The following is a 26,411-nucleotide window of genomic DNA, read 5'->3' as shown; positions in this document are numbered from 1 at the left end:
CCATTGTTCTCCATCTGGAGTTTATTCAAGATGGAAAGCCATTAATATTTGGACACTCGGGGACACTCAGTGGATATGGGGATAGGGCAAGAAAATAGAGTGAAGGTGGAAGATCATTTAATTGTGGAGCAGGCTGAAGGCGCCGTTTGGTTTACCCCTGCTCCTATTTCTTGTGTTCTTATGAACATCGCTGTGAATCATTTCCGTGCAAGTACTGCAGATGCAGCACCCACCCTTTCACCTCTTCTCCTCCCACGTACCAGGGCCCCAAACACACTTTCCAGGTGACATGGTGATTTGCTTGTACTTCTTGCTATTTTGTATTGTGTATTCACTGCTCACGATGTGGTCTCTTCTACACTGAGGAAACTAAACCCCGGTTGGGTGATTGCTTTGTGGAACATCACCTTTCAGTCTGACAGTGTGATCCTGAACTCCCAGTCATTTACCAGTTTAATTCTCCGTCCCACTCTGACCCCTCTGTCCTCGGCCTTCTGCATTGTTCCAATGAAGCTCAATGAAGCTTCACGAACAATACCTCATCTTTGATTAGACATTTTAAAGCCTCCTAGATGCAAGATTCATTTCAACATTTTCGGGTCAAAACCACCGCTCCAATTTTTTCAGACAATAGGTGCTGCTGTTCTGCTGTTACCATTTATCCCTCCTCTGGACCTGTCTTTTGTTTCTCCACTTGTCCCATTAGTTTGTTTACTTGTCACATTATCACCCATTGTTGCCTTGCGCCAACATCCCCTTTGTCATTTAATCACTCTGACTATTAAATCTCTAAATGCTTCTAGTTTGGGTAAAAGGTCACCGACCTGAAACATTCACTCTGTTTCCCTCTCCAGACAAGCTGTTTGACCTGCTGAGTGTTTTCTACATTTTCTGTTTGGAGCTCGGATTTCCAGCTATCTTGTTTCTGAGTCACAGTTTTCTCTGATTTATCGTTCCCTGTTTAAAGGTGAAGAAGGAGCTTTTACAGAATGAGACAATAACTGTCCCCCTGTTCGACATGAAACTAAACTCACTGTTAATTCCTCCTCAGTAGCAATTGTAAACACAAAGCTTCCAGCCGGGATTGAACCGGGGACTTTCTCATGTAAAGTAAAGGTGATAATCAGTGCACTAGGGAAATGAGTGTGAATCCCCCCCGGACAGAGGGGAACTGACCATCTATCTCTAGCTCTAATTCCCAAACAGAAAATGCTGCCAAGAATCAGCAAGTCAGGCTGAGTCTGTGGCCGCTCTCACCATCTGAAACCGTCACAATGCCCGGCTGATTGACGGCAGCTCCAGACCAATAGAAAGAGGGGGCGAGATTGGAGGACCGAGCGGGCGGGTGGGGGGGCTGATCCTCCAACCAATCGGAGTGAATGAAGGGCGGGGCCTAGCTGGGAGTGGAGCATGCGCAATGTGAGTAATGGCGTTGGAGAGACGCTTCTTTGTCGGATCCAAAATCGGTGAGTGCGTGAATGGCGGGGCGGAGGAAGCGATGGATCCGGAGAGTGGTTGGAGAGGCCACGTAAACATGTTGTGTAAACCGCAAACCCAGGAGACCGTCCCCCCCGTTTGCACCAAGCGAGGCCGCAGCTTTCTCCCAGTTACAGACACAGGTTAACGGCCGCCATCTTTATTGAAGGCATGCGCGGCCGCCATCGTTGTAGGGGGCAATGTCTTTGGAATCTTTTCAACGATGACACAATGGGAACAACTTGTCCATCAAACTGCTTCACGCTTTGAGTTACAATGTCTTATTGATGAGGCAGAACAGCGACATATGTCCAAGTCAGTGACAATAATTTGTATTTACCTTGTGCCTCTAACATAATAAAACCTCGCAAGACATTTCACAGAAATGTCACAAAGTAACACTTGACACTGAGTCACATAAGGAGATATTCGGGCAGGTGACCAAAAGCTTGGTCAAAGAGGTAGGTATTAAGGAGAATCTTAAAAGAGGAAAGTGAGGTGGAGAGGTTTAAGGAGAAAATTCCAGAGCTTGTGGCCTACGCAAATGAAAGAACGGTCACCAATGGTGGAGTGATTAAAATCAGGAATGCTCAAGAGGCTGGAATTAGATAAGTGCAGAGATCTCGGAGGAGTGTGTGGCTGGAGGAGATTACAGAGATAGAGATGATCACAACCATGGAGGAAAACAAGGATGAGAATTTTAAAAATTGGGTGCTTCTTAACCGGGAACTTTAGTTCGTCGGTCAGCACAGGGGTGATGGTGAACAAGACTTGGTGCGAGTCAGCACACAGGCAGCAGAGTTTTGGTTGACCCTCAGGATTACAGGGAGATTGAATGTAGGAGGCCGGCCAGGAGTGCTTTAGGATAGTTAAGTCCAGAGGGAACAAAGGAATGGATGAGAGTTTCAGCAACAGATGAGCTGAGACTGGGGTGGAGTTAGGCGATGTTACTGAGGTGGAAATTGGTGGTCTTGATGATGATGTGGATATGTGGTTGGAAGCTCATCTTGGGGTGAAATATTTCACCATGTTTGTGAACAGCCTGATTCAGTCTCAGACAGTTATCAGGTAGGGGGTTGGAGTCGGTGTTATAATTTGCTGCTCATTTACTGAGTAAAGGAGCAATCTGGAGCCGGTTTTCTTTCACCTAGGTTTATTCAAATCACTCAGAGAACACAGGCACAGAATCCCTTTTCCTTCCCCGTCCACAGATGGAAACCGGTTCTTATGTACTTTAGAATATGCCCCTACCTTTCCCCAATTAGTAACCAGAGGTACTTGGGATTGTGGAGCTAATACTTAAATCGGATCAGCCATGATGTTATTGAATGGCAGAGCAGGCTCGAGGGGGCAAGTCACCTACTCCTGTTTATAATTTTTATCTTCATATGTGTCTGTAACAGCTGCTCTCACTTACAACTAGATCACGCCCTTCCTTTTGACAGGATTCCAACATCAACATCAGTGACTAAGGAGTGGAGTTTGTAGCGGGGACTGAAGATAATGGCTTCAGTCTTCCCAATATTTAAATGGAGGAAAGTTGTTCATCCAGTACTGGATGTCAGACAAGTCAGGACGGTGCGTGACTTGGAGGGGATGTTGTTCACATACACCTGCTACCCTGGTCCTTCTAGGAGTTGGAGTTTGACAATTTTGGAGATTCTGTCAAAGGTCTGGTCAGGTTTAAGGCATATAAAATCCCTGCCCTTCATCCGTTGCCTCTCCTACCATCTATTTCTACTTCTCCTGTCCTCTCTTCCTCGAGAGGCCAGAGTCTTCTATAGGCCCAGACTGGGTGGCAGGTTCCCTTCCCTGAAGGAAGTGAACCAGTTAGGTTTTTATGACAATCCAGCAGTTTTCATGGTCACTTTTCCCTAGTGCTGGCCCCACAAATTCCCAGATTCATTCAGCTCAATTTCACAACCTGCCTTTGTGTTTTTATGAGTTCTCTCTCACTCCCTTTTATCTGTTTTAAATCAATTACACAGGGTATCAGAAGGGGAGCATTTGCAGTTGGGAAACTGGAACCAAACATCACACCAGGATATGACAGAGACGCCCAATCTTTTGTAACTTGAACATAATCGGATTTTGAACATGGAGGGAAAAAGCACCATTCACAGTGGGGAGACAACATACATGTGTCGCATGTGTGGACAAGACTTCAGCCTTTCATCTGACCTGTCAGAACATAAATGCAGTTACAATGTGGAGAAACCGTGGAAATGTGGTGATTGTGGGAAAGGATTCAATTACCCATCTGACCTGGAGAGACATCGGCGCACTCACACTGGGGAGAGGCCATTCACCTGCTCCACGTGTGGGAAGGGATTCACTCAGTCATGCACCCTGGTGACACACCAGCAAATTCACACCGGGGAGAGGCCATTCACCTGCTCCGAGTGTGGGAAAGAATTCATTACCTCATTCCACCTGCTGAGACATCAGCAAGTACATACCGAGGAGAGGCCTTTTCAATGTCCAGACTGCGGAAAGTGCTATAAAAGTTCAGAGAGTCTGATGGTGCATCAACGTGTTCACACTGACGAGAAACCATTCAGGTGCTCTCACTGTGGGACTGGGTTCAGGTGGTCATCTGACCTCACTAAACATCAGCGCACTCACACTGGGGAGAGACCGTTCACCTGCTCTGAATGTGGGAAGGGATTCACTGATTCATCCACGTTGCTGAGACACCAGCGAGTTCACACCGGGGAGAGACCTTTTAAATGTCCAAACTGTGGGAAGTGCTTTAAAAGCTCCGGGAACCTCAGGTCCCATCAACAAATTCACACGGAAGAGAGACTGTTCAGGTGCTCTCACTGTGGGACTGGGTTCAGGCAATCATCTGACCTCACTAAACATAAGCGCACTCACACTGGGGAGAGACCGTTCACCTGCTCCGAGTGTGGGAAGGGATTCATTAGTTCATCCAAACTGCTGACACACCAAACAGTTCACACTGGGGGGAGACCATTACCTGATCCAAGTGTGGGAAGAGATTCACTCATTTGTCCCATCTGCTGACAAAGGTCAAGTAACCAGACTGACTGGATTAGTGTTAATCACATCCAGGACACAACTACTTATATTGGGATCTGTTTCTGCTGATGTGAATAAACTCCAGGCCAGTTATAGGGGTTGATATTGTGGATGAGAGTGAAATAAATTAGCTTCTTGTTAAACACACGGTGTCTTTTTAATATTTCCAACACAAGTTACATACGAATTAGGAGCAGGAAAAGGCAACTTACCCCTTCTAGCCTGCTTTTCCATTCAGTAAGATCATATCTGATCCGATTGTAACTTCAACCCCACTTTCCTGCCTACCCGATAACCTTTCACTCCTTTGTTAACCAAGAATCTCACTACCTCTGCCATAAAAATCTTCATAGACTCTGCTTCCACTACCTTTTGAGGAAGAAAGTTCCAGAGACTCATTACCCTCTGAAAGAAAAAAAAATCTTGTCATCTCTGTCTTGAATAGGTGACCCCTTATTTTTAAACCATGACCCCTAGTTTTAGATTCTCCCACAAGAGGAAACATCCTCTCCACATCCACCCTGTCAAGACCCCTCAGGATCTTATATGTTTCAACCAAGTCTCCCCTTACTCTTCTAAACTCCAGAGGATACAAGCCTAGCCTGTCTAACGTTTCCTCATTAGACAACGCCCCCATTCCAGGTATTCGTCTGGTAAACTTTCTCTGAGCTGCTTCCAAACATTTACATCCTTCCTTAAATAAGGAGACCCAATACTATGCACAGTACTCCTGATGTGGTCTCACCGATGCCCTTTACAAGTGAAGCATAACCTTCCTACTTTTGTATTCAAATTCACTTGCAATTTAAATCAGTTATACAAACTGTAAAAAGTGTTGAGGCAGTAGCACTGATCCCTGTGGCACAACATTTGTCACATCTTGCCAACCAGAAAATGACCAATTTATGCCTGTTCATTGTTTCCTGTTAGCTAGCCAATCTTCTATCCATGCCATTAAGGTACCCACTACACCAGGAGCTTTTATTTTCCACAATAACCTGTGATGCGACACCTTATCAAATGTCTTTTGCAAATCTAACTACAGTACATCTACCAGTTCTCCTTTATCCATGGCTCATGTTACTTCTTCAAAGAACTCTAATGATTTGGTTAAACATGATTTCCCTTTCATAAAGCCATGTTGACTCTGACTGATTACCTTCACTTTTGCTAAGTGCCTTACTATAGCCTCATTAATAAGAGCATCTAACATTTGTGACAGATGTTAAACTAACTAGCCTCTAGCCACCTTCCCTGTAGCTTTCTGTCACTTTCTCCCACCCCCACATCTTTTTGAATTAAGGGAGTTACATTCACTATTTTGCAATCGAATGGAACCTTCCCTGAATCTAGAGAATTTTGGAAAATTAAACCAATGCACCAACTATCTCACTAATCACTTCTGTTAAGGCCCAAGGATGAAGTCCATCAGGAAACCAGGGACTTGTCAGTCTGCAGCTCCAATAATTTTCTCAGTACCACTTCCCTGGTGATTGCAATTTTCTTGAGTTCCTCCGTCCCTTCCATTTCCTCATTTACCGCTATTTCTGGGATATTTCTTGCATCCTCAATACTGCAAAGGCACCTGACTAGAATGTTAAACTGTGATGTCCTGCAGCAGCATTTTGGGTCTTTGTTTTGAAGAAATGGAATTCGGCTGTTCTCATTAGCAATGCTGGAGACAGACTGATCTAACAATGTCATCATCAAATGACACAGCGCAGTAAGAAGGCCATCCACCCATTGTGTCTATGCTTCAGCTTCTAACAACGATCTTTCCAATTCGTCCTTGTTTCCTTCTCTTTCCCCACAACACTGCTTTTCTCCTCAAGTCATTGTCAAATTCCCTTTTGAAAACTCTTGAGTTAAGAAAAACAATATTGAAAGAGGTGCAGGAATTTCTGTAGTGTCCATGAACGTGTGTGAAAATTAGCAAAGTTTACCGGACCCAATCACATGAAGAGTTCGGCTGGTGAATCATATACCATTTTTTAACGAAGAAACTATGTACTAAACTATTGATTTCAAATTGAATTTTCAGAAGAATTTTATTTTGATCAAGCATCTCCTCATTTGTCTCACTTGATGTATACAATCTAACTACCCTTGCTTTATAAACTGTTACAGAGGCCTTTAAAAATTCATTCATGGGATGTGGGCATCGCTAGCGAGGCCAGCATTTATTGTCCGTCCTTAATTGCCGGTAAAAAGGTGGTGGTGCTGTGTCTTCTTGAACCATTGGAGTCCCTGTGGTGTAGGTGCACCCACAGTGCTGTTAGGGAGAGAGTTCCAGGATTTTGACCCAGCGACAATGAAGGAACAGAGATATATTTCCAAGTCACAATAGTGAGTGGCTTGGAGGGGAACTTGCAGGTGATAGTGTTCCCATATATCTGCTGCCCTTGTCTTTCTAGATGGTAGTGGCCATGGGTTTGGAAGGTGCTGTCTGAGGACCCCTGGTGAGTTCCTGCAGTGCATCAAGTAGACGGTACACACTGCTGCTACTGTTCATAAGTGGTGGTCTGAGTGAATGTTTGTGGATGGGGCTCCAATCAAGCAGAATACTTTGTCCTTGATGTGTCAAGCTTCTTCAGTGTTGTTGGAGCTGCACTCATCCAGGCAAGTGGGGAGTATTCCATCACACTCCTGACTTGTGCCTTGTAGATGACGGACAGGCTTTGGACAGGGGGTGAGTTACTCACTTCACGATTCCTAATGTCTGACCTGCTCTTGCAGCCACAGTATTTGCCTAGTCCAGTTCAGTTTCTGGTCAATGGTGACCCCCAGGATGTTGATTTTGGGGGATTCAGTGATGGTAATGCCATTGAATATCAAGGGGCAATAGTTAGATTCTATCTTGTCGGGGATGGTCATTTCCTGACACTTGTTTGGCACGAATGTTACTTTGCACTTGTCAGCCCAATCCTGGATGTTGTCCAGGTCTGCTGCATTTGGACGTGGACTGCATGAGTGGATTAACGTTATTAAAAAGAGGGAGAGGTTTGCTCCAGTGATCCAAAGCCCTGGTTGGATCACACCGAAGACTGGGTATATTTTTGGGAGCGGCACCTTATAAACGGTCAAGATTTACCTTGAAAGTTTCAGAGGAGCCACATTGATGAGGTTGGTGGGTTTTGGAAATTGGAAGTTGTACATCCGCAGCTTGTGGCACTATTTCACCTCACTGTTCACTTCATGTTCATGTCTCACACACTCGATACTGTTATTGGCTGAACAAGTCTTCTGTGTTTGAACTAAACATGCTATTATTCGGCACTCCCACTCCTGCCGCCCGGGTTTGGCCCTCATCAGGGAATGTTGTTTTCTTGTTGCTGTGTGAACTGTCACAATGAACTGATCCTGGAGTCTCTTTCCCCTGGGATCTACAAAACCCGTCACTTCTCTTCCTCTTTCATTCTCACTCCCTCATTCCTAGTTTGGGAGGAAGAATGAGGAGAGACAGTATAAATTTCAGTGACCGGGGAAAAGATTGGGTAATGTCAGGGACAGGACGGGCAGACGGCCCTCTTTCCCTGCTGTAACCATTCTATGATTTCTTGCAAATAATATTAATATACTCGCAAGGTCTGTAGTTGTGGCCAAGTGGTTAAAGCGATGGATTAGAAATCCATTGGGGTTTCCCCAATTAGGTTTGAATCCGGCCAACTAAGCTTCTCGTTGTTTCTAATTTTAACTGAGTGCTGATGGAACTAATTATCATTTAACTGGAGGGAAAGCCATCCAAACACATCTGTGTTCTCTTATTTCTGTCCATTTGTCAGTCCTCTGCAAATTTCCAGTCGGAAATGGAACAAAAACTGAGCCAAGTTGGTGATATTATTTCATTCTGGTATTTGTCTCTCCTTAGGCCTCTGTCACTTTCGGTGTGTATATATTATCTATGTATATATGAATTTATTTACAGGATGTGGGTGTTGCTACCTAGGCTAACATTTATTGCCCATCCCTAAATGCCCTTGAGAAGGTGGTGGTGAGCTGCCTTCATGAACCACTTTGGTTCCTGTGGTGTAGGTACACCCACAGTCTGTTGGGGTGAGGGGAGCTCCAGGATTTTGACCCAGTGACAGTGAAGGAACAACAATATATTTCCAAGTCAAGATGGTGAGTGGCTTGGATGGGAACTTCCAGTTGGTGGTGTTCCCATGTATCTGCTGCCCTTGTCCATCTATATGGTAGTCGTCATGGGTGTGGAGGGTGCTGCTAAGGAGCCTTGCTGAGTTTCTTCGGTGCATCTTGCAGATGGTACATACTGATGCCACTGTTCGTCGGTGGTAGGGGGAGTGAATGTTTGTGGAAGAGGTGCCAATCAAGCTGGCTGCTTTGTCCAGGATGGTGTCAACCTTCTTGAGTATTGTTGGAGCTGCACTCATCCAGCTAATTGGAGAGTATTCCATCACACTCCTGATTTGTACTTTGTAGATGGTGGACAGACTTTGCGGAGTCAGGAGGTGAGTACTCATTGCAGGATTGCTAGGCTCTGACCAGCTCTTGTAGCCATAGTATTTATATGGCTAGTCCAGTTCAGTTTCCGGTCAATGGTAACCCCAAGAATGTTGATAGTGCAGGATTTAGAGATGCCATTGAATGTTAAGGGACGGTAGTTAGATTCTCTCTTGATGGAATTTGTCATTGTCTGGCACTTGTGTGGCACAAATATTATTTGCCACTTGTCAGCCCAAGAATGGATATTGTCCATGTCTTCCTGCATTTGGACATGGACTGCTTCAGTATCTGTGGAGTTGAGAATGGTACTGAACATTGTGCAAATCATCAGCGAACATCCCCACTTCTGACCTTACGATGAAGCAGCTGAAGATGGATGGGCCTAGGACACTACCCTGAGGAACTCCTGCAGTGATGTCATGGAGCTGAAATGATTGACTTCCAACAACCACAACCATTTTCCTTTGTGCTGGGTATGACTCCAACCAGCGGAGAGTTTCCCCCCAATTCCCATTGATTCCAGTTTTGCTAGGGCTCCTTGATGCCACACTTGATCAAATGCTGCATTGATGTTAAGGGTCGTCACTCTCACCTCACCTCGGGAATTCAGCTCTTTTGTCCATGTTTGAATCAAGGCGTTAATGATGTCAGGAGCTGAGTGGCCCTGGCGGAACTCAACTGGGTATCAATGTGCAGGCTATTGCTAAGCAAGTGCCATTTGATAGCACTGTTGATGACCCCTTCCATCACTTTACTGATAATCGAGAGTAGACTGATGGGATGGTAATTGGTCGGGTTGGACTTATCCTGCTTTTGTGTGCAGGACATTCCTGGGCAATTTTCCACATTGATGGGTAGATGCCTGTGTTGTAGCTGTACTGGAGCAGCTTGGCTAGGGGCACAGCATGGAGCACAAATCTTCAGTACAATTGCAGAACATTGTCAGGGCCCGCAGCCTTTGCGGTATCTAGTGCCTTCAATCAATTCTCGATATCATGTAGAGTGAATCGAGTTGGCTGAAGACTGGCATCTGTGATCCTGGGGACCACTGGAGGAGGCCAAGATGGATCATCGACTCGGCACTTCTGGCTGATTATTACTGCTAATGCTTCATGCTGATGTGCTGGGCTCCTCCATCAGAGGATGGGGATATTAGCCCCCAAAACACAATCAGCTATAGATCCAGAATATTAAACTTCAACCCAGTTACAGGGATTATTAACATCTGCAGAAACAAACCCCAACTGTCAGAATGAAGATGGTTCAGTCCTGGATGTGATTAACAGCAGAATCCAACCCCTACAGTCACCTATGAACTTGCCTGTGTCTCTGCAGTTGGGATGAGTGAGTGAATTTTTTCCCACACTCAGAGCAGGTGAATGGCCTCTCCCTAGTGTGAACTCGCTGGTGTGCTTTGAGCTGGGCTGAAGACCTGAATCTCTTTCCACAGGAAGTACAGCTGAACGGCCTCTCCTCAGTGTGAATTTGCTGGTGCTTCAGCAGTGCAGAGGACGCAGTGAATCCTTTCCCACAGACAGGGCAGGTGAACGGTCTCTCCCCAGTGTGAATCCGCTGATGTATCAGCAGGTCAGATGATTGAGTGAATCCCTTCCCACACTCGGAGCAGGTGAACGGTCTCTCCCCAGTGTGAACTCGTTGATGTCTCCACAGGTCGGATGACTGAGTGAATCCCTTCCCACACTCAGAGCAGGAAAATCGCCTCTCCCCAGTGTGAATTTGTTGGTGTGTTCGCAGATGGGATGACTGAGTGAATCCCTTCCCACACTCGGAGCAGGTGAACGGTTTCTCTCCAGTGTGTATTCGCTGGTGCGTTTGCAAGTGGGATGACCGAATGAATCTCTTCCCACACTCGGAGCAGGTGAACGGCCTCTCTCCAGTGTGGCAAAGCTGGTGCACCAGCAGGTGGGATAACTGAGTGAATCCTTTCCCACACTCTGAGCAAGTGGACGGCCTCTCTCCAGTGTGAAACCGCTGGTGTATAAGCAGGCTGGAAACCTGACTGAATCCCTTCCCACACTCGGAGCAGGTGAACGGCCTCTCCCCACTGTGCACTCGCTGGTGTCTCAGGAGGTCAGATGACTGAGTGAAACCTTTCCCACATTCAGAGCAGGTGAATGGCCTCTCTCCAGTGTGAACCCGCCAGTGTCTCAGCAGGTCAAATGACTTAGTGAATCCCGTCCCACACTCAGAGCAGGTGAATGGTCTCTCTCCAGTGTGAATACGCTGGTGTGCTTGCAGGTTGGCTGACTGAGTGAAACCCTTACCACACTCGGAGCAGGTGAACGGCCTCTCTCCAGTGTGACTGCGCTGATGCTTTTGTAGCTGAGATGGGTAATTGAATCCATTCCCACATTCCTCACATTTCCACGGTTTCTCCATGGTGCTGGTATCCCTGTGTCTCTCCAGATTGGATGAACAGTTGAAGCCTCATCCACACAGAGAACACGTGTACAGTTTCTCCCCACTGTGAATGGTGCAATGTTATTTCAGGCTGTGTAACTGGTTAAAGCTTTTTCCACAGTCAGTGCACTGGAACATTCTCACTCGGGTGTGTGTGTGTGTCTCGGTGCTTTCCCAGTCACACTGATGTTTGAAATCTTTTCCCACAGACAGAACTGAAAAACATTTCTCCTTCCACAGTCAAAGATTGATGATATTCATGTCCTGATGAATCGAGTGACTCTGTCAGATCTTGATGTGATGTTTGGTTTGACTTCCCCGTCTGCAAGTCCTCCCCTTCCAATACCCTGTAAAAGGAGTTTACAAAAGTCATCACTGTCAGTGCAGGGTAGAAATTCAGAACAGACAGTTCTGGTTTCCATGGAACATTTTTTCCTCTCTTGTTCCCCCAAAGCTGCAAATCCCCATCCCACACACTCTCCCTCCTCCCTGTGCTGAAATCCAAACAGAGATTTGCACAATTTTTTCCGTATACTTTTAACAAATTTGTACAACCGGAGATAACAATATGGTTGACCATCCGAAACAAAAACAGAATTACCTGGAAAAACTCAGCCGGTCTGGCAGCATCGGTGGAGAAGAGTTCTGTTGAAGGGTTATGTGGACTCGAAACGTCGACTCTTTTCTTCTCCACCGATGCTGCCAGACCTGCTGAGTTTTTCCAGGTAATTCTGTTTTTGTTTTGGATTTCCAGCATCCGCAGTAGTTTTTTGTTTTTATATTATTATGGTTGACCATCCGCTTCAGTCATTATTCGTGACAAATCATTAATCTGAAACCCCATGACCGACCATACAGAATAGCAGACGTTAACCTTGTGTCCAAGACTCACAGTGTGGAGATTTAACGAGTGATCATGAAGGTGGTTTCTCCAAAGCTCCCAGGGTTTCCTTCCTTCCTTCTCTCTCTCGTTGTTGCTCCGAAAGCGAGGTCGCGCATGCGCCCCATCACTACATTGACCCTATAAAGATGGCAGCCGCGCATGCGCCCCTCACTACATTGACCCTATAAAGATGGCGGCCGTTAACTCGGGTCTTTCTCCCGCAGCTCCGAGCAAACGCAGGACTGATGGCTCCTTACTGAGGGTTTGGGGCCGACGCCGTGAGTTTATGAAGCTTCTAAACTCACCCGCCGGCTCTATGTCTATTCACGGGTTTATTTTCGGCCCTGGATCCTCACTCGGTCTTTTTAAACCCGCATTTTTAATCCGCTTGTTCGAGCTCCCGTCCAGTCTGTCTCCACGGACTGCGCATGCTCCGACTCCAAATGATTGACGGCAGCTACGGACCAATAGGAAGAGGGGGCGGGACTGGAGGACCGAGCAGGAGGCTGGTCCTCCAACCAATTCGAGTGAATGAGGGGCGGAGCCTGCTGGGAATGGAGCATTCGTAGTGTGGGATCCGGAGGAAGGGGGTCGGGTTGAAAGTGCGGCGGGTGAGTAAGGGCCGAGTGAAGGAGAGGAATGGAGCCGGAGCAAAACAGAATGACCTGGAAAAACTCAGCAGGTCTGGCAGCATCGGCGGAGAAGAATAGAGTTGACGTTTCGAGTCCTCATGACCCGTCAGGGGTTTTTGTTTTGGATTTCCAGCATCCGCAGTAGTTTTTTGTTTTTATCTCTGAATGGAGCCGGAGGGTGGACTGGGAGGGTTCACAAACACCCGGTGTAGGACTCCAAACCCGGATTAGAAACTCCCAGAGCCGTGTTTACACCGAGTGCTTGGAAACTCCTTTTACAGGGGGTTACAAGGGGAGGATTTACACACAGCAAACTCAAACCAAGAGAAATGTTTGTCTCACCTCAATTTCTATCCCAGACTGACCTGAAACACAGTGAATTCACACTGGGGAGAGGACATTGAGTTGCTCACAGTGTGGTAAGAGGTTCAGCACATCATCCCACCTGCTGGGACACCACTCACAACTGGCGAGAAACCTTTTGAAGGACCAGGATGTGAGAAGTGCTTTAAAAGGTGTGGGGAACCTTGCGGGGAGGTTTGCTAATGCTGTTGGTGGGGGTATAATCTAATTTGGCACCGGAGTGGGATACCGAGTCGAGGTATAGTAGCGGGTGATGTCCAGACAGGTATATCAGAAAAAAACAAGTCAGTCTGGAAGGTAGAGTTTACATTATCAAGTTAAGGCACAAGGGAACATAGCAAGGCTGGATGGCATTTATTTTAATGCAAGGAGTGTTGCATGTAAGGCAGATGAGTTGAGGATGTTGATTAACACATGGAGACATGATATCATTGCTATCACGGAGACATGGTTGAGGGAGGGGCAGGATTGGCAGCTCAACATTCCGAGATATAGAATCTTCAGGCGAAAGAGGAGGGGGTAAGGGGGGGGGTGTTGTAAAAAAGGTGGCGGTATCACAATATTGATCAAGGAATCAACTACTGCGGTAAGGGGAATGGTATCTTAGAAGGTTTCTTAAATGAGGTCATGTGGGTAGAACTTAAAAACAAAAAGGGGGCAATAACATTGTTAGGAGTGTACTATAGGCCCCCAAGCAGTCAGGGAGAGATAGAAGGCCAGATATGTAGGCAAATCTCAGAGAAGTGTAAAAATAATAGGGTAATAATAGTAGGGGATTTCAACTTCCCCAATATTAACTAAGATAGACAAAGTGTGAAAGGCTTAGAAGGGGCTGAATTCTTAAAATGTATCCAGGAGAGCTTTTTAAGCCAGCACATAGAAAGTCCTACAAGAGAGGGGGCGTGCTTTGAGGAAACAAAGCTGGGCAAGTGGTAGAAGTGTCAGTCGGGGAGCATTTCGGTGATAGTGACCATAACTCAGTTTGATTTAAGGTAGTTATGGAAAAGGACAAAGATGGACCGGAAATAAAGGTTCTGAATTGGGGGGAGGCCAGTTTTAATATGATAAGACACGATCTGGCCAAAGTGGATTGGGAGCAGTTATTTGTAACAAAATCTACATCTGAGCAGTAGGATTCAGAGAGAGTGCAGGGCCAACATGTTTCCATAAAGATGAAGGGTGAGACCAACAAGTCCAGAGAAACCTGGATGTTGAGGAATTTACAGGATTAGATAAGGTAAAAAAGGGGAAGTTTATGGTAGATACCGAGGGCTCAAAACAGCGGGAGCCCTTGAGGAGTATAGAAAGTGCAGGGGGCTACTTAAAAAAAAGGAATTAGGAGAGCGAAGAGGGGGCATGAAAAATACCGCTGGGTAAAATAAGTTAAAATCCAAAGGCATTTTGTAAGTATAGTCGGGACAAGAGGATAACCAGGGAAAAAGTAGGGCCCATAAGGGACCAAAGTGGCAATCTGTGTGAGAAGCTGGAAGATGTAGGTGAGGTTTTAAATGAGTACTTTACATCTGTATTAACTATAGAGAAGGACGATGTAGATATAGAAATCAGGGAGGGGGATTGTGATATACTTGAACAACAGCATTGAGAGGGAGGAGGTATTAACGATTTTATTAGGCCTTGTGTTTTGGGAGGACTAACAAGGCAAGGGAATACACAATGAATGGTAGGACCCTAGGAAGTGCAGAGGATCAGAGGGACCTTGGTGTGCATGTCCATAGACCCTTGAAGGCAGCAGGACAGGTAGATAAGGTGGTTAAGAAGGCAAAAGGGATTTTTGCCTTTATTAATTGAGGCATTGAATATAAGAGCAGGGAGGTTATGATGGAGCTGTATAAAATGTTAGTTCAGGCACATCTGAAATACTGTGTGCAGTTCTGGTCGCCACACTATAGGAAGGATGTGATTGCACTGGAGGGGGTGCAGAGGAGATTCACCAGGATGTTGCCTGGGCTGGAGAGTTTCAGTTGTGAAGAGAGACTCGATAGGCTGGGGTTGTTCTCCTTACAGCAGAGAAGACTGAGGGGGATTCCTGATAGAGGTGCACCAGATTGTGAGGAGCATAGATCGGGTGGATAGGAATAAACTTTTCCCCTTAGTGGAAGGGTCAATAACCAGGGGGCATAGATTTAAGGGAAGGGGCAGGAGTTTTAGAGGGGATTTGAGGAACACTTTTTTCACCGAGAGGATGGTTGGAGTCATTGCCTGAGGGGGTTATAGAGGCAGGAACCCTAGCAACATTTAAGAACTATTTAGATGAACACTTGAAACACCACAGCTTACAGGGCTACGGGCCAAGTGCTGGAAAATGGGATGAGAGTAGATCGGGGCTTGATGACCAGAGTGGATACGATGGGCCAAAAGGCCTCTTTCCGTGCTGTAAAACTCTGATGTCCCATCAACGTGTTCACACAGACGAGAGACCGTTCAGATGTTTTCACTGTGGGACTGAGCTCAGGCCATCAAGGGACCTTATTCGACACAAGTGCAGTCACGAGGTGACATCATCCAAAAAGCACCATGTTAGTTTTCACATGTAAACTGACAACGCCCAGCTCTACCTCACCACCATCCCTCTCCATTCTTCCACTGTTAAGAAATTATCAAACTGCTTATCCAACATTCCATACAGGATGAGCAGAAATTTGCTCCTTTAAGAATTGAGAAGATCAAAGCCATTGTCTTCGGTCATCACTACAAATTCCGTTCCCTAACTACCCAGTCCATCACTATTAGGTAACATTGGGATATGTTGTCCTATGTTTGTCAAGCCAGGAATTTATTCCTAAGCGAGAGAGAGCTATTCCTAGAATATACAATACATTTCTACAGATTTTATAAGGTTATTAGACAGCGATTTCTTATGGATCTCCCCAGCTTGAGAAGGGAATATTTTTATTGATTTCTCACAACTGATTTCTGACTAACCTCACTATTTCTAAGCTCCGAGCTTGTTTTCCTAATTTCTTGATGACAAACCGTAGATAACGTACTAAAGTTACTAGAATGATCAGAATCAGCAACACAAACCCTTGAACTGCCACCAAGACTAAATGTCAAAACTTTTCCACTAAAATGTGATAACTATCGACTTAGATTCATCCTCCCCACCTGCCGATCATCTCATACAATTCTAAATTATAGACATTTTGTAATTACATCTGGTTCAAACAAAAGTTTATGCATGGACTTTAAAAATTCTCCAGCTCTCTTTTCACCTGCATCCACCTTGTGGATATTTTCTAAATCCAGATTCTATTTCCCCCTTCAATTTAACTTCATTCCCTCTGATAGGTACCAGTTGTGTTTCATTCAATGCTGATTGTTTTATAGTTAGTTTTACTATGGAGTGTGAGTTAATGTCTTGATGATTTAAAATCTCTCATTCAATTTTCCACAATAATCACTTCATGTTGTTCTGTTGTCAAGTAGCTGAGCATGTCTGGGACTTGCTCTTCAGTACAGGGTCACTGTGCATTTCCACATGTTAATTACACCACATGGAACATATCACATCTGCACACTCACGCTGTATCCCAAAATCATGCATGTGCGAACCTATGCAATCTACTCTTGGCCTTTCAGGTGATCTTATCAAAATATCAATGGGGTGTCTGTCTGAAGATCTTTACTGAGCTAACCCTGCATGGTTTTGATGCCTTGGATAGTGGCCAGACTATGAAATTCTGTTTCTTTTAAATACAGAGGTGAGGACACAAACATCACCAAGAGAAATCTCTGTTTACTGTTCTCATCTACACTTTCCTGACTTTAACTAGAATGTACATGTTCATTAGATTGAACTATTCCATTGAACTATACCCAGGTGAATTATTCCATTTCCCAACTGGTGGTGTGATTTTCTCTATCTTTTATTCTAAATGCATCATTTCATGAATTACTATTCTATCTCATTCAGGAGCACTGGAGGAACGATATTGTCCCATTTAATACTCACATAATATGGTGTTTGTAGATTAGAGACAGAAGTACAGATACTTGCAATCGGACTGTAGATCACTCCCATTTTTCCTGTTCTCAGGCACTTTGTCTTGAATGATAACAAATGGGATGAAGCCAAATCTTTAAAAAGCAAAGGCTTTTGTTTACATTGTCACTGTGCTGTCAGTGGAAAGGGTTAACTTCTCAGCTTGTTAGCAAAGGGGCTGAAGAAACATTCTCAAATGTGCACACTTGTGTCAGCTTTATGTAGCTTCATTTTCAGAACAAGGATGAACCAAACTCCATTTCAATCTTTGATTTTCCAATTGTCTTTGTATTTTTCTCAGCTTTTCACAAATGTTTTTTTTCTTCTTCTTTCTTCAGGCACCTTTCCAAATGACGGTAACAAAACTGAAGAAAAATAAAACTGAAAAAGTTCACTTTCACAGGCAAAAGGAGCTTCAACTCTCTGAGACTGAGAAGAGTTAAAGAGGGTGGAGCTTCCCACAGCTTGTGAGCTCCAGATCATAACATGAAGGCTGAAGCTTATCTTTAGGGAATCAAACTTTTCGATGCCTTTTACAAATGTACAAGTTCATTGTAATTCATACTTAAAGGTTTACTTTCACTCAGTAATTATAACCTTTCACTTTTCTCAGCACAGAAGCTGGCAGCATTTTATATTCAATCCCAATTGTTCACTTCTCTTGTAGCTGGTGTATGGAGAAGATCATGTCCACTGCAGATCTGCCAGCACAGAAACCGCACCGTGCTTCTGGATACACTCGGTCTGCAAGTAGATGGAGTCTTTTAAGCCTGACCCTAGTGAAGGTCGTCCCTGTGATGCTGAGGAGTGAGATGTCCCTGTAGTTGTTGCAATCTCCTCTGTAACCTTTCTTTTTGTATAATGTGATCATTCTTCAATCACACGTGTCGTGTGGAAAGGATCCTACATCCCAACAGAGAAGGAGGAGCTCATGAAGGTGTGACAGTAGATGGGACTTTCTGGGCTTGAACAGTTCAGCTGGAATTCCATCCTTGCCGGGTGCCTATCTGCTTTCCAAGCAATTAATGGCCTTTTTGAGCTCAAATGATGAGGGTCCTCATCCAACTCAACCATGACAGAAAGCTGCAGGAGAGAGTCAACGGAGACTGGGAGATGTCCTTCTCATGGGAGTACAGCTCACAGTACAGTTCAACCCTGTGGGACATCTGTTTACTTCTGTGGGTGAGAACTTCACCATCTGCCGATTTCAGGGGGGCAACTTTGGTGATGGTCGGACCAAGCGTCCTCTTGATTCTACCATACACAGCACGTAGATTTCCATTGTCACAGGCAGTTTGGGTTTCTTGATGTGGGCTGATCCAGTGTTTATTTGCACAGTATCTCCCTGTGTTTTACACAACTGTCTCAGCTACTTTCAAGTTACACAATGCTCTAGCTGTTGGGTTTATGTTGTAATCAGGTAGGCTTTGCTTTTTGCTTCAATGACAGATTCATCTCTGCTGAGTAGGTCTCAAACCAGTCTTTGTTGTGGGTTCCACCTTTCCCAAATGTTGCTGCTGCTGTGTCAGAAAAGTTTGAACTCCGCGCCTTCCAAGATTCACCAATATCAACATTGACTGATGAAGCTTCCATTGATGAGCCTATAAAATACTTCACTATTTTGTTTATCTTCCTTGATAATTTAATTACAATACGGAGGTGTCACTGTGAAGAATGGACAAGTCAGTAAGAATTGTCAGCAAGGATTAATCAGCAAAGTGATGTTAATCAGTGGAACCTCTCAGACACTGAATCGTAGAGTTCGTACCAAAGATAAATTTAGGATAAAGTAAAAGTTAATAATTTTATTATAAATGCGTTCCTGTCATGGGTTCTTGAATTAAGGGTAATATCACAGATGGTGCTTTTAAGAGATACACTGCAGTCCGGAAAATCAGTGACAGATCCAGGATATTAAACTCCAGCCAGTTATACGGCTGTTAACATCAGCAGGAACAAACCTAATTATTGTCAGACTATCAATCCTGGACGTGATTAACAGAAGCAGTAACCGCAGAATCCAACTCCACAGTCATTTATGAATTCACTGGTGAGTCCGCAGGTTGGAGGACCTTGTGAATCCCGTTCCACACACGGAGCAGGTGAATGGTCTCTCCTCAATGTGAATTCGCTGGTGTACAGTCAGCTTAGATGACTGTCTGAAATTCTTTCCACAGATATTTCAGCTGAATGGGCTCTTCTCAGTATGAATTCGCTGGTGTGACTGAAGGCTGGATAACCGAGCAAATCCCTTCCCACACACGGAGCAAGTGAATGGTCTCTCCCCGGTGTGAATTCGCTGGTGTCTCACCAGATCAAATGACTGAGCAAATTTTTTCCCACACACAGAACAGGTGAATGGCCTCTCCCCAGTGTGAGTGCGCTGGTGTACAGTGAGGGCAGAAGAATGTCTGAATCTCTTTCCACAGGAAGTGCAGCTGAACGGCTTCTCCTCAGTGTGAATTCGCTGGTGTTCAATGAGGACAGATGACTGTCTGAAACTTTTTCCACAAGTAGTGCAGCTGAATGGACTCTCCTCAGTGTGAATTCGCTGGTGTAACTGGAGGCTGAATAATCGAGCAAATCCCTTCCCACAAACGGAGCAGGTGAATGGTCTCTCCCCAGTGTGAAGCCGCTGGTGTCTAACCAGGTCAAATGACTGAGTGAATCCCTTCCCACACACAGAGCAGGTGAACGGTCTCTCCCCAGTGTGAGTACGTTGGTGTACAGCGAGTGTGGATGAATGCCCGAAACTCTTTCCACAGGTGGTGCAGCTGAAAGGCTTCTCCTCAGTATGAATTTGCTGGTGTGACCAAAGACTGGATGACCGAGTGAAACCCTCCCCACACACAGAGCAGGTGAACGGCTTTTCCCCAGTGTGAATTCGCCTGTGATTCAGCAGGCTGGCTGACTGAGTGAATCCCTTCCCACACATGGAGCAGGTGAACGGTCGCTCCCCAGTGTGAACTCGCTGGTGTGTAGTGAGGGTGGATGAATACCTGAACCTCTTCCCACAGTAAGTGCAGCTGAAGGGCCTCTCCTCAGTGTGAATTCTCTGGTGTAACATCAGGGAGGTTTTCTGAGCGAATCCCTTCCTACACTTGGAGCAGGTGAACGGCCTCTCCCCAGTGTGACTGCGTCGATGGTATTCCAGCCGGGATGGATAAATGAATCCTTTACCACAGTCCTCACATTTCCAAGGTTTTTCCATGGTGCCAATGTCTTTGAGTTTCTACAGTTGAGCCGATCAATTAGAACCTTGTCCACACACAGAACAGGTGACAGTTTCTCTCTGCTGTGAATGGTGTGATGTTTGTCCAGGCTGTGTAACTGGTTAAAGCTCCTTCAACAGTCAGTGTGCTGAAACACTCTCACTCGGGTATATATGTCTCGATGCTTGTCCAGTCACATTTATATTTCAATTATTTTCTTGGCAACAAAATGGACCAATATTTTCCCTTCCACCTTCAAAGTATTCAGGTTCTGGATAACCAATTGACTCAGCCAAGGTGTTTAGTTTCAGTGCACATCTCCAAATCCTTCCTTTCTAAGACCTGTAAAGAGAGGTTACAAAAGTAATCACTGTAAGTACAGCATAGGAATTCAGAGCAGACAATTCTCGTTTTTACTTTCTCATTTCCCAAAGCTGCAAACCCTTGGCCCAAACACACTCCCATTTCCTAAATTCCAAACCCATCATACCATCTCCCCCATATAATTCCTCCACTCCCAGTTTTCTCCCTCCATCTGTTCTGGTTCAGTTCAGTTCTCAAACCCCTCTGTGCAGAGTGAAAATAAAATCAATGAATGAATCACTTTTCTCCTGGTCACTGGGACCCTGAAGCCCCGCCTACTCTCGTTTCACCAGGATAGCCGGGCATGCGCGAAGCTCGCTGCTGAAGCAAGATGGCGGCCGTTAACCTGGGCCTGCTCGTGGTGAAAAGCCCCAGAGCTGCAGGTTCTTATTGGGAGTTTCCTGCCTCCAGCGGGCGTTTCTGAATTCTCCCACCCACATCCTAGGGTTTCCGCACTGCTCAAAATGACTGGGGAGTGATTGTCAGCATCTCTGGCTCCAGCTCCAGCATCCCCGGCTGCACTGGAGAGGTGTAAAGGAGATTCACCAGGATGTAGCCGGGGCTGGAGAGTTTCAGCTATGAAGAGAGACTGGATAGGCTAGGGTTGTTTTACTTAGAGCAGAGAAGGCTGAAGGGGGACCTAATAGTGGTATATAAAATTATGATGGGCATAAATAGGGTGGAAGTGAAGAAACATTTCCTCTTAGCAGGGGTTTCAATAACCAGGGGTCATCGATTTAAGGTAAGGGGCAGGAGGTTTAGAGGGCATTTGAGGATTTTTTTTCACCAAAAGGGTGGCTGGAGTCTGGAACTCACTGCCTGAGGGGGTGGTAGAGGCAACAACATTTGAGAAGATTTAGATGAACACCTGAAACGCCACAGCTTACAGGGTTAGGGGCCAAGTGCTGGAAAATGGGATTAGAATAGACAGGTGCTCGATGGCCGGGGCCTGTTTCTCTGCAGTTTCTCTCTGACGCTGACCAATAGAAAGGGGGAGGGGCTGGTCCTCCAGCCAATCGAAGTGAATGAGGGGCGGGGCTGAGCCCTTTGTGACCCCGCATGCGCTCCGCCGCACACTGACCCCCTATAAAGATGGCGGCCGTTGACCCCCGGGCCTGTCAGCGGCAAAACCCCAAGCAGCTGCCGTCGGTTCAAACCCGGACCCGGGATCTTCTTACTGGGGGTTTGGGGTCTACACCAGGTGTTTGTGAACCCTCCTGTCTAACCCAGCCGCCGGCTCCATCCCTCCCCGCTCACCCGGTAAACAGCCGCCGCCCCGCTCGGTGCAACCGCGGGACCGGGAGTTTCCTTTGGGGTTAAGGACTCCACTGGATGTTTTCCGCCGCCTCGATTTCTCCTACAATTGGCCGTTTCTCTCCGGTTGCGGAGCGAAGATAACAGCATACACGCAGTTGCTCATCCAGACTGCGCATGCGCCAACCTGACTTGCGCATGCTCCCTTCTCAACCCACCACCGCGCCTGCGTGGGGAGCTCCTGTGGTAAAGATAGGTCACATTCTACACCGCAGCGAATGCTGGGTAGCAACCCCGCCATGGAGAAGGCGAAATCTTAACTTTATGTTTTCAACTCCGATTACAATTGGAGCCATGGAGATGATATACAGAATTATTAAATAATTTTTTCCAGCAACCAATGTGCCTAAAACCTTCACCACAGTTCTGTTCTGGAAGTAACCAACAGTAGAACAAACCCCAACAGTTGCATGTGAACCCATTGGAGTCTCAGCAACTGAAGTGAACGTGTGATTTAAAAAAAATAATTGTACATATTGGCCCAATGGCTTCATTGTCTTTGGATCACAAAACATAATTTTCTATTCAACCACGTGACCTTTCAATGGTGGTGCTCCTACCTAGCCTTCGCTGCAGGGTAGAATATGCCTTATCCTCACTGCAAGATTTCCCCGCGCAGGCACAGTACCGGACTCTGCCAGGAGCATGCGCATTGCGGGGTGTAACTTGAGCTGAGCAACAGAATGTCGACGCGAGTGAATGGAGCCGGTGGGTGGAGAGGAATGAAGGGGCCAAGTGGCAAGGGAGCAATGGGGAGGCTAAGTGAGTGGGGAGGGCGAAAGGCGGCCGAGTGCTTGGGGCGGAATGGAGGGGCCAAGTGGTGGAGAGGAATGGCGGCGGCTGCGTGGATGATGAGGTGTCACGAACACTCAGTGGAGTCCTCAAACTCTCAATAACTCCCGATCCTGGGGTTGCACCAAGTGGTGCGGTGGCTGTTTATTTGGGTGAGAAACTGTCCGGGGAGCGGGAAGGGATGGAGCCAGCGGCTGGGTTAGATAGAGTGTGTGGGGGAGGCAAATTCAGTTGTGGATTTCAAAAGGGAATTGGACCAAAACCTGCAGCATGTGCAGGGGAATTTGAACAGGTGAGTTAGTTTCTAGAAGAGCAACAGGTCTCCCATTTCAGACGATGATGAGTTTTTTTTTTTGTTTTCTTAGGGGGTCGTTAGTGTGAGGAATGTTACCCAGGAAACATTGGAGGCTGGGTCATTGAATTTATTCAAGGCAGAATTAAACAGATTTTTGATAGACAAGCGAGTCAAGGACTATGGGGGGCGGGGGATGGAACGGACATATAGGAAAGTGGAGTTGATACCACAAGATCAGCCATGATCTTATTGAATGGCGGAGCAGAATCAAAGACCTGAAAGTCCGATGTTCCTCTGACCCGGGCTGAATGGCTTCAAGATGTGGTGTTGCCTTGGCTCTGATTTTTTGGAACTGTGAGGGGCTCGAGCGACAAATTGGTCTATTCCTGCTGATACTTGTTATGTTTTTATTCAGCACCAATACCACTCAAGGAAATGGTTACTATCATATTGCCAGCAGTAGAGTGTTTGAGTGGCCGATTTAGGCTGCAGCTTCTATTGAGTTGTGGATTTGAATCTCATCATTGCCCCAAGGTTTCAGTTGGTTCGTCCTTTCAGACATTTCATCAAATTCCTTAGCATAGGCTCGGGTAATTTGACCTATGACGTGGTTCGTCTTGGGAGGAAGAACAAGGGAGGATGTAGGAATTGCAGGGTGACTGCGAATAGGCGGGACTGAATGCTCTCATTCTCTGCTGTAACCATTCCATGATTTTACATGAACAACATTTACACCAGTGTAAGGTCTCCAGTCATGGCTGAGTGATTAAGCCGATGGATTCGAACTCCACTGGGATCTGCCCACACAGATTCGCATCCTGCCGATTGCACTACTCAGTGTTCCTTCCTTTTGGTGCCTCCAGAATTAATTATTGGCTAAATGGAGTCAGAACCTTCCTGTTTCACTTTTGTGTTCCTTCTTTTCTGTCCATCCATAAGCATTCACAGAATCTGAAGTCAGAAATGGAACAAAGCTGAGCTATTTAGTGGCATCCTTGCTTTCTGAGAGTTTGCCAGTCCTCAGGGACAAACCCTAGCCCGCTGTCACTCTCGGTGTATATGTCTGTATGTGTTCATGTGTGTGTGTCAATGTGGTTCAGTTCACTGAGGGGTGAACACATTTTTACCATTGCAAATTTTATTCACTTGCATCATATATCTTCATGGTAAATGGTACAAAGAACAACAACAGGTTTAAAAGTTGCAAGAGCAGATTGATGCTTTCTGTATTTATTTAAATGGAGACTGCTTATTGATTCAGTGTCCATATGTGACACAGCAGAGGAAGATTGAAATTTTCACTGAGCAACATTTGAACAGACAGTGGATTCACTCGATGTGATGGTGTGTTCCAGTTCGATATATGCAATCAGAGAACCAATTTCTATTTGTTGCTTTGAACCCGATCTTTCTAATAGGTTGGATGTTATGCACATGTTTGTTCCATTTTCTCGCTTTATTTGAAATGAATATTCATAAATCCATTTGTGTGGGAACTTACTGAATAACTGCAGAACTGGCACAGTTTGGGCAAGTTTTCCTTGTAACCAAAGGGCACAAAGCAGAACTATGTCAGTGATATAAGTAGACGCAGGAAGAGAGGGAGTCTAAGTTGTCTTAAACCATTGAACCTTCAGTTGGAAGCTAATTTCGTTCAAAAAGTATGCAATAGAAACACCCTAGTGGTTCAGATTTGGTGCTTTCACCTGGGTTCCATTCCCTCTCTCGATGTTGTGCAAAATGTCGTAACTAGGACCCAATTTATGGTTTGGAAAAGAGTCATATTAAACTTGAAACCTTCACTCTGTTTCTCCCTTCACATTTGCTGCCAGACCTGCTGAGAACTTCCAGCACTTTCTGTTTTTATTATAACATGAATTACTGTCTTTATCATACACATGATCACAAGAAATAGGAGCAGGAGTAGATCACATGGCCCATCGAGCTTGTTCCATCATTCAATTCAATCATGGCTGATCTTGGGCTTCAACTCCATTATCCTGCCCGTTCCCCATATCCCTTAATTCCCCGAGAGAGCAAACATCTGTCCATCCCAGCCTTAAATGTATTCAATGATGGAGCATCCACAACCCTCTGGGTAGAGAATTCAAAGATTCACAACCCTTTGGGTGAAGAAATTTCTCCTCATCTCAGCCCTAAATTATCGGCCCTTTACCCTGAGACTGAGCCCCAGTGTTTTAGACTCCCTGACGAGTGGAAACAATCTCTGTGTCCACCCGATCAAGCCCTCTCAGAATTGTGTAGGTTTCAATGAGATTGCCTTTCATTCTTCTAAACTCCAGAGAATAAAATCCCAATTTATTCAGCCTCTCATCATAGGACAACCACTTCATCCCAGAGACCAATTTAGTGAACTTTCTCTGTACCGTTTCCACTGCCAGTATATCCTTTTATAAATTTTTTTTTTTTATTGTAAAAATATACTTTATTCATAAAAAATCTTCAATCACATTCAAAACCATTTCAAAAACAACATTACAAGGGTACAATCCAGGTTAAACTTTTACAAAATGTATCACCAGGTGCATCAGTACAAACAATATTACAATCATTTACAGCCTTTCATTTTGATCTGTACAGCCCGAGGGGCTCTAAACAGTTCCCAGTCTCTCGGTGCGCTGTGGTAGAAAGGTCTTAGACAGCGACCCTTCCCCATTGCGCCTTTGCGGCAGCTGCCCCAAGCTTTAGTGCGTCCCTCAGCACGTAGTCCTGGACTTTGGATTGTGCCAGTCCGCAACAATCGGTCGGGGACAACTCTTTGTGCTGGAAGACCAACAAGTTTCGGGCAGACCAAAGCGCGTCTTTCACCGAGTTGATGATCCTCCAGCTGCAGTCGATGTTTGTCTCGGTGTGTGTCCCTGGGAACAGCCCGTAGAGCACAGAGTCCTGTGTCACAGAACTGCTCGGGATGAACCTCGACAGCAACCACTGCATCTCTCTCCAGACTTTCTTTGCAAAGGCACAATCCACAAGGAGGTGAACAACGGTCTCTTCCCCACCACAGCCACCTCGAGGGCATCGTGCAGAGGGGGTGAGACTCCTGGCGTGTAGGAAGGATCTGACGGGGAGGGCCTTTCTCACCACCAGCCAAGCTACGTCTTGGTGCTTGTTGGAAAGTTCTGGCGATGAG

General features: G+C 45.7%; 4 protein-coding genes across 4 annotated transcripts in view; 1 reads left to right on the top strand and 3 right to left on the bottom strand.

The window, feature by feature from the left end:
* LOC144697558 (uncharacterized) overlaps positions 1-4,661 on the top strand; it is a 69,393-nt gene extending 64,732 nt beyond the window's left edge. The window contains exon 5 of the mRNA XM_078569606.1: positions 3,775-4,661. Coding sequence (XP_078425732.1) covers positions 3,775-4,503 — 729 coding nt within the window. The 3' untranslated portion in view covers positions 4,504-4,661. The remainder of the gene's footprint in view (positions 1-3,774) is intronic.
* Positions 1-12,732, bottom strand: part of LOC144697554 (uncharacterized) — a 33,843-nt gene extending 21,111 nt beyond the window's left edge. Inside the window, 2 exon segments of the mRNA XM_078569602.1 lie at positions 10,532-11,750; positions 12,592-12,732. Coding sequence (XP_078425728.1) covers positions 10,532-11,382 — 851 coding nt within the window. The 5' untranslated portion in view covers positions 11,383-11,750; positions 12,592-12,732.
* The window catches only part of LOC144697988 (uncharacterized), a 298,820-nt gene that overhangs the window by 96,844 nt on the left and 175,565 nt on the right, over positions 1-26,411 (bottom strand). The gene's annotated exons all lie outside the window — the stretch shown is intronic.
* The window catches only part of LOC144697986 (uncharacterized), a 92,741-nt gene continuing 83,956 nt past the window's right edge, over positions 17,627-26,411 (bottom strand). Inside the window, 1 exon segment of the mRNA XM_078569936.1 lies at positions 17,627-20,516. Coding sequence (XP_078426062.1) covers positions 19,329-20,516 — 1,188 coding nt within the window. The 3' untranslated portion in view covers positions 17,627-19,328.

Source organism: Cetorhinus maximus, chromosome 23 (genome assembly GCF_964194155.1).
Source record: "Cetorhinus maximus chromosome 23, sCetMax3.hap1.1, whole genome shotgun sequence".
NCBI classification, from domain to species: domain Eukaryota; kingdom Metazoa; phylum Chordata; class Chondrichthyes; order Lamniformes; family Cetorhinidae; genus Cetorhinus; species Cetorhinus maximus.
This window is presented reverse-complemented; position numbering and strand designations above follow the sequence as displayed.